General features: G+C 42.0%; 2 protein-coding genes across 2 annotated transcripts; both read left to right on the top strand.

The window, feature by feature from the left end:
* Window positions 1-5,931: 5,931 nt before the first annotated feature.
* Window positions 5,932-6,486, top strand: LOC143855818 (putative disease resistance protein At1g12290). The gene has a single exon (XM_077365879.1). The coding sequence runs from the start codon at window positions 5,932-5,934 to the stop codon at window positions 6,484-6,486; it is 555 nt and encodes a 184-aa protein (XP_077221994.1).
* Window positions 6,487-6,670: 184 nt separating this feature from the next.
* On the top strand, window positions 6,671-8,107 carry LOC143855817 (disease resistance protein At4g27190-like). Its single transcript, XM_077365878.1, has one exon. It carries the CDS (start codon window positions 6,671-6,673, stop codon window positions 8,105-8,107), a length of 1,437 nt encoding a protein of 478 aa, XP_077221993.1.

Genomic DNA, 8,107 nt, shown 5'->3' with positions numbered 1-8,107 from the left:
CCCAAAAATTGGAATCCCGGTTTGGATTCGCCGGAAAATCAATTCCCACTTTTGGGAATCGCGGCTTATGATTCCGAGGAAACACGATTCCTACTTTTGGGAACCGCAATTTAATGTTATGTGAAACGTGATTTTCTGGCGATTCCCCGAAGATTGCTTAGAGATTCCAAACTCCCCAAAGATTCCCGGCGATTTCCCGTCGACTCCCCGACGAATATCCGGAGACTCTCCAGCGACTTCACGATTCCCGCTTCCGACCATTCTGGGAGCCTTCGATTCCCGCTTACGATTCCCGTTTCGATTCCCGCTCTGGCAACCTTGGGTATTCACATAGAAGACGCCGAGAAAGCTAGATTCACGGTCTTACTTGGGTGCCTGGTTGAGCAGTACCAATTGTTGGGGGTTCCCCGCGAAAAGCAAAGATCTCATAGTTGAAAAGTGAATGGGTGTGGAAGGGCTTATAAGGACTTGGGCACCCTCCCCTAACGGCTAGCTTTAAAGGCGAGCTCTACACGGGTCCCAACAAGTGGTATCAGAGTCGGGGCTTGGTAACTGCGATGTACCCTAGAGGACGGTGAAAATCCCTTGGGGAAGATCTCGTAGTTACCATGTTGCTCCGAGGGAAGGAGATTGTTGGGGGTTTCACACGAAAGTCAAAGATCCCACATCAGAAAAGTCAATGGCTGTGGAAGGACTTAAAAGAACTAGGGCACCCTCCCCTTAGCGGCTACCTTTTAAGGCCGAGTTCTACCCGGGTCCCAACACCAACCATTTACTGGGGATCGCCTCTATGTGAAGGGAGGCCTGAGAAGAGGATCCCAATTATATTGATGGTGCAGAAAAAACACTCTTCTTGAGCGAGACCCAGTGTCTCTTAGGGGCAGGATCACTCTGATAAAGGCAGTGCTAGCCAATATTTCAGTCAATTACTTATCTTTGCTTAGATGTCCTATTGAGTAGATTCAGAGAAATTTTTTTGGGTGACTCAGAGCCGAAGAAAAAGTTTCACTTGGTTAGTTGATTAGACTTAAGAAACCTAAAACTCAATAATAAAGCTTTGCTTGAAAAATGGCTGTCGAGGTTTAAGTTACGGGTCAGGGTGATCGAGAGCAAGCATGAATCTTATTACGTTCAGTGGATTTCTGACGATAAATATAATAGTCCCACATCAGAAGCGGAAAGAGAAAGTTCCTAGGTTATAGTTGTAACGCCCCGACCATCCATGTAGATATTGTTCGGTTCTAGGCCGCAGCCCTCCCCGGTTTTGTTTTTTCCCGCAGAAAACGCGTCTACACAGGGGTATAGGGTTGACTGTGTGGTTGGCATACTAAGGCAGAAGTATTAGTTTCAAAAGGGGATAATGTTCCGAGTATATAATGGGGATAGGATCAGCTTCCAGAAACATAGGTGGTCTCAGGAGGTGCATCTTAAGGACAAATTTCCTGATTTGTTTAGTGTGGCAATGTATAAAGAGGTTTTGGTTCAAGATTGTGTGACTTGGTCAAAGGGACAAAGGTCTTGGAAGATCAACTTTAGACGTTAGTTCCTCAATACAGTGCTTGATGGGATTGTTGCATTCTTGGAGGCATTGGATTCCATTTATGTTAAAAGGTTGGGCAAAGACAAGATAGTTTGGATTTGGGACTTGTCTGGAACTTTACCCATCAATTTCATCTACTGCCACCTTGTGCCTAGCTCTCCCATATTGCACGTGTTCAGGATTTGGTGGCATCCCAACTCCGCCTGGACAAGATATTAATGGTTGACCATCTAAGAATTCACAAGATTCTCATCTTGGTCACTATGCTCTCTGAGTGGAAGATGGGGAGACCATTGGCCATATGTTCCTTCCTTGCAGGGTGGCTAGAGCCATTTGGGGCAGAATTCTGAGGAGATATGGGATTCATGGGTATTCCCATCTCGGATGACACCCTTGATTCCTGATTCCTCGTGTAGTGGCCAAGAAGATGGAATATTCTAGGGAGTTTTGTGCTACAGACAACTCTTTGGGATTTTTGGAATGAGAGAAATGCTCGAACTTTAAAAAATGCTGGGAAAGAGCCCCACTTCTTGTACGCAAAGATTATTTCGTTAGTGATCTCTTGGGACAAAACCCTCCTGTGCTTTGACTCTGTCTCCTCTTCGTATGTAAGGCATTGGAAAGAGGTTTGTTGGAGTACAGAAGAGGATGGATTCTCCCTCCCCTCGATGGAGCTCCGTTGATCTAGGTGTGGTGATGCTAAACTTTGATGACTTGAGCATCGGGAATCTTGGTTCGGCTAGTATTGGGGGCCTCCTTAGAGATGAGTTAGGCATTACCCGTTGGTCTTTCTCTGGACCAATCAAGATTATGGACTAATGAGTTAGATGCCAGGGTTGTGCTGCAACATATCAAATTCTTAGTGAGAGGCGACTTGGGGAGGCTAAAGGTGGAGAGAGACTCCCCGAATGTCATTAGATGGCTTGATGAGAGAAGGTCCTTTCCATAGAGGTTTTCGAATTTCTTTGAGGAGATCCATGATCGGTTGGAGGTTAGACAATATTGAGGCAGACCGGTTGACCCGGGCGGGGGAGGACCGTAGTAGTTTGGAGTTTTTTTTTTTTTTTTTTTGGAACTTCCTTCCACATTGATATTCTTTTCGGCTTGTGACATTTGTTTTGCTTTTCTATTTTTACTCTCTTATTTCGACCTCCTTAGTTATCTTTCCTTTGTTTTTATAAAATATACCAGTATTTGAAAAAAAACCATTTAATGGCCTGAAAATTGGGGCTTAGAAAAATAAAATATGACAGTTTTAGTTGATTTTTTTCTAATTTTTTATCTCTTGATGCTTTCTTTTGTTGTGAGTTCTTCTCGGTCTCTTTGTTCCATTTGTTTTGATCCGATGCTAGTACCGTTCAAAGAAAAGAGAGAAGAAAATATGTTTAATTGTTCTGTGGAAATGGCTAGAAATGTTGATTTGATGCTGTTACTGTTCAAATACGTGGGCTTCACACGTTGCATGAGTTTGAGTGGAGTTGGTGGTATCCGCCTATCAAAACAACTCAACTCAACTAAGCCTTTGTCCCAAACTAGTTGTGGTTGGCTAATGAATCCTTTAGAAAATTTTTATGAAGAAGGTGAAAGGATCTACCCGGCTCAAATTGACTAAGTCTAATCCTGACACTAGTTGGGTTCGTCTACATTGATCATTTTCTTCCATTCTATCCTATCCAAAGGTCATGTTCTCTGTTATGTTCCTTATCCACCTATCAAAACATCGTGAAAAATTATGAGCCCCTCCCTATGCATGGATTTGGGTGGAGATGGCGGGCCCACTCATGGGTGTAAATGGCGGGTCCTACCATATGCATGGGTTTGGGGTGGAGATGATGGGCCCTACCATGACGTGTAAAATGGTGGGCCCACCCATGCTATGTGTAGGTGTAAAATAAATGATGGACCTCACCTTATAGAAACATGAGTTGTAAAATGATGGGCCCCACCAGTGCTATGCATAAGATGGAAAAAAAATTACCACAGAAAAAATTCTATTAAAAATTCTCCATGGAAAAGCTTTTGTAGTAAAAAAAATTTCTTGGAAGATGTGGTGCAAAATAGACGGCCCCAACCTATGCATGGGTTTTGCTGGAGATGGTGGGACACACTACTCAAAACATGTGGTTTGAAATGGTGGGCCCACTCCAAAGGGTGTGAATTAGTGGGCCCTACCGTATAAATGATTTGTGTGGAAATGGTGAACTCCACCGCATCAAAACATCGGTGCAAAATGGTGGACCCCACTCTAATCCGTGGGTTTGGATGGAGATGGTGGGCCCCACCCATCAAAGTATGAGGTGAAAAATGGGGGCATCCCAAACATGAGTTACACAACAAAGTATGAGATTTAAAGTGAGGGGACCATCGCATAACATGAGTTACACAGCAAAGTATGAGGTTTACAGTGAGGGGTCCATCCCATAAAATGAGTTACAAATGGTGGTCGCTACCCTATGCATGGTTTGGATGAAGATGGTGGTGGCATCCATAAAACGTGGGTTGTAAAAGCAAAGGGCACATTTGGCTCCCATGATTTTTTTTCCCCATGATAACTCGGTGTCGGAGAAGCGGCTAAGAATCAAGGAACAAAAAACAAGAAACTAGTGTCTCCGGTGATGAGAAGTGGCAAAAAAATCAAGAAACAGTCGATCAGATTTTGGGTTGAGTTTTTTGTTTCATGATTTTTAGCCCCTTCTCACCACTTGGAGATGCTGATTTCATGTATTTTGTTTCTTGATTTTGAGCAATTTCACCTAGGGGTGTCAACGGATCCACTTCGGGTCGGATCCACCTATGTCGCAGTCATGATCCATTCAAATTCCTTATCGGTCAGGTCGGAGTCGGATTGCTCTTCGGATCCTACTTTCCACATCATCATCACGATCCATTTTAATTCGGACCGTCCATCGGAGTGTCCTATTATGTCCCACTAAGCTAAGTAAACAATTACTTTTTTTAGAAAAAATTAGAATGGCAGTCCACTATTAGTGTGTCTCTATGCATTTTCTTGAACTAAATTAATAATTTATCTATGTTTAATCTAGGTGTAAATAATGCTTGTAAACAATAAAACTAATCAAAATTGCACACACGAATAGAGTCCTCTTGAGTTTCTTGTCTTCTTGAGAGAGATTGGGATTTGGGATCGCCGTTGTTGTTAATGGCAGCCGGGTAGCCAAAACAACAAAACCCTAAAACCCCTCTCTCTTTTCCTTCGTGAAAGTATGAAATGAAACGACTGAAATGAGTGAAATCGGATTCCCATCTGATTCATTAAGTAATAAGAGAGGTTTTGACCAAAATACCCTTCATAGAATGGTTAGCATTAACAAAATTTGGAGGGTATTTTTGCAAAACATTTCGGATCATGACTATCTAATCCGTGCCCATACCCAATCCGAAAATTTTCAGATCCCAGATTTGATGATCCGAAATATGCCATGGATCCTATTCATATGTTTAGATCTTGTTCATTAACGTTCGGATTTGGACGATCCATCGGACCGTCTGGATCCATTGACACCCCTAATTTCACCCACCCAACCCTTCTCACCTCTTGGAGGTGCCAGTTTATCATGAAAAAAAGTTCATGGCAGCCAAACGGGCCCAGAGAGAGAGAGAGAGAGATGAGAAGCACGAAACATTAAATCCAGGTGTTTGGATTGCAAAATGGGATTAATAGTGAGGAGAGCGATGATTTGTACTATTTAAGAGCAAGAGACTTGGTTTTGGTAAACCTGACTAATAAGAAGGAAACTAATTAATAGGAAGAACAGAGACTTTGAAGCATTATCTGATACAGTTCTGGAAGTTTCAGATCTGCTCAAATGGAATTTAGAAAGAAATAGGGAACGAAACAGAGGGAAAAGAAGATGAGGGAGAGAAGAACAAGAGAGAGACGAAGGAATATTTCTTTTTTCTTACCTTTTCCAAATGAGGTTCATTCCTTTATATTGGAATGTCCCTTTCAGTTGGTTACACTGACAGATCTTGCACATGTCATATATTCCCTTTTTGTTACAGAAAAACAGAATTGCAATTTAAAAGTAAACTAACAATCCTTAGATACTAATCTACTAACTAATCTTGACCTTTAAACTAATGCTTGATGTAATTCTCCATCCCTTTGGGTTGTCGCCTGACCCTGACCCTGTTTGTCCTGTGTTGTTCAGTAGCTTCAATCCAACCTTCCCTTCCTTGCTTGATCCCTTGATCTATGGTCCCCTGTTGATCTGAATTTGTATCATTATCCCAACACCGAATTATTAGGAACAGGAATGTTTTGAAAACCATTTTGTACGGGGAAAAGGTAAAAGCAAGTGACTTTTCTTGATAAACAAGTCCGTTATGTCAAGGACCTCCCCGATCATGTTGACAATCTCAACAGAGGAATGCAAGAATTACAGAGCAAGTGCCATGACATCGAAGCACGCATACAAGAAGCTAAAAGACAATTGCAGATACCGACGAATGAAGTAGAGAATTGGGTCACAGAGGTGGCCAAAATCGAAAAGGAAGTCAATTCCATAAAGTCAGATTTCGACAAGATGAGGTTGTACTTCAACTTGAAGGCTCGCTACAAATTGGGTAGGAAGGCTATTAGAAAGGCCAAAATTGTTGTAGACCTCAAAGGCAAAGGCGATTTTAAAGTGGTTGCTGTGTGCCCTTCATCCCCGAGGGTGGTGAAAATGTCCACAACAGTAACATATGGTCAGAAGTCAAATGAAGAAGAATTATGGCGTTTCTTACAAGATGAGAAATACACAATGGTTTGTGTGCACGGCATGGGAGGAGTTGAGAAAACAACTCTAATGGAAACCATCAACAATCGGTTTGCTGGAACCCGAGACTTTGATGTCGTGATTTATGAAACTGTGTCCAAGGATCTGAATATAAAAAAGGATCCAAACAGCCATTGCAAGCCGATTGGGTTTTCATTTTGCTGATGGTGAAGATCAAGAGTCGAGAAGCAGGGAAATCTTTGCAAGGTTGACGAACAAGCGTTATGTGCTGATGTTGGACAATCTTTGGGAAGGAATAAGCTTGCGCGATGTCGGAATTCCAATGCCAAATACGGAAAATAAGTGCAAAATCGTGCTGAGTACTCGTTTCTTTCGTGTGTCTAGATCCATGGAGGCCGATATGTGTCTTAAAGTTGAACCACTAAGAGGTGAGGACGCTTTGAATTTGTTCTATGAGAAAGGAGGGAAGGTAGTGCTTTTGCCTAACATCCAAGACTTAGAGGTCGATGTTGTGAAACAGTGTGGTGGTTTACCTCTAGCAATTATCACTATGGGGAAAGCTATGCGAGGAAAGGAAAGGAAACAGGTGTGGCTGGATGCACTAAGGGCATTGAAGGAATCGGCGGTCCCAGAAATTGAAGGTATGGAGAGTGAAGTTTTTCGGTCTTTAAAACTCAGTTATGACTACTTAGAGGAATATAACATCAAACTATGCTTCTTGTATTGTGCACTGTATCCAGACGATTATAAAATAGATGTAAGTGATCTGGTCCGATATTGGACAATGGAAGGATTTGATAAAAATGTTGATGACTTGGAAAATGCATCAAATAAAGCATACAAGATCTTTGAAATATTAAAGGACGCATGTCTCTTGGAGGAGTGTCGCTCGGAGGAGTCTCTCTTGGAGGAGTCGAATTCATATTTTGTCAAGATGCACGACTTGATCCGTGACTTGGCAATATGGATCACATCATCATCATCGGTAGAACAAGGTCCAAAATTCCTAGTAAAAGCTGGGATGGGACTAAAGGAGGCACCCAAGGAAAATATGTGGGAAGGGGTTGCGAGGGTTTCATTGATGGTAAACGATATAAAAAGACTTCCTACTAGGCCAAATTGCCCTACTTTGGTGTCCTTATTCCTTCAAAAAAACCTCTTAGGGACCATTCCTAGTAGCTTCTTTGAACTTATGCCAATACTTGGGGTTCTTGATCTTAGTGACACCAATATTGAATCGCTTCCAATATCCTTTTCTTCATTGGTGAATCTACGTATACTCAATTTAAGCAAGTGTCGCAGTTTGACAAAGGTACCACCATTGGAACATCTAACACAACTACAATTTCTAGATCTCAAAAAATGTAGTGCCATTGGAGAACTACCTCAAGACATTGGAGAATTGGTTAAGCTTAAGCGTTTGGATTTATCATATTTGCAACTTGTGACAACGATTCCATGTGGAACGATACGTAAGTTATCTAGTCTAGAGCAGCTAATCACGATCGGGACACCTATAGAATGGGCAAAGGAAGAGAGGCGACCCCATCTAGAATGGGCAAAGGATGAGAATGAAGGCACTAGTTGTAGCTTAGCGGAGCTAGCAAAGTTAACACGCTTGGACTTACTTGATATCACAGTAAAGGATATTGATTGTCTTGCCCAAGATTCTTTCCAACTGTCGAGTTTGAGTAAATTCCATCTTGAATTTGGCAAAACCGAATTTGGCAAAACCAGTGCATATAAATTTACCCTGCCACTCTGCATATTAATAAAAAATTGTGCGTATATGATTGTGAGTCTTTCCGTCTTTGCTGTAAGATAA

This window comes from Tasmannia lanceolata, unplaced genomic scaffold (assembly GCF_043159265.1).
Source record: "Tasmannia lanceolata isolate RefF3 unplaced genomic scaffold, GAP_Taslan_0.1 ptg000023l, whole genome shotgun sequence".
Taxonomy (NCBI): domain Eukaryota; kingdom Viridiplantae; phylum Streptophyta; class Magnoliopsida; order Canellales; family Winteraceae; genus Tasmannia; species Tasmannia lanceolata.
The sequence above is the reverse complement of the archived record's forward strand: the minus strand, read 5'-3'. Positions and strand labels throughout refer to the sequence as shown.

Excerpts from the sequence above, each read along its gene's own strand:
- LOC143855817 (XM_077365878.1), top strand. The coding sequence starts at position 6,671 with ATGGAGGCCGATATGTGTCTTAAAGTTGAACCACTAAGAGGTGAGGAC.
- LOC143855818 (XM_077365879.1), top strand. The coding sequence starts at position 5,932 with ATGCAAGAATTACAGAGCAAGTGCCATGACATCGAAGCACGCATACAA.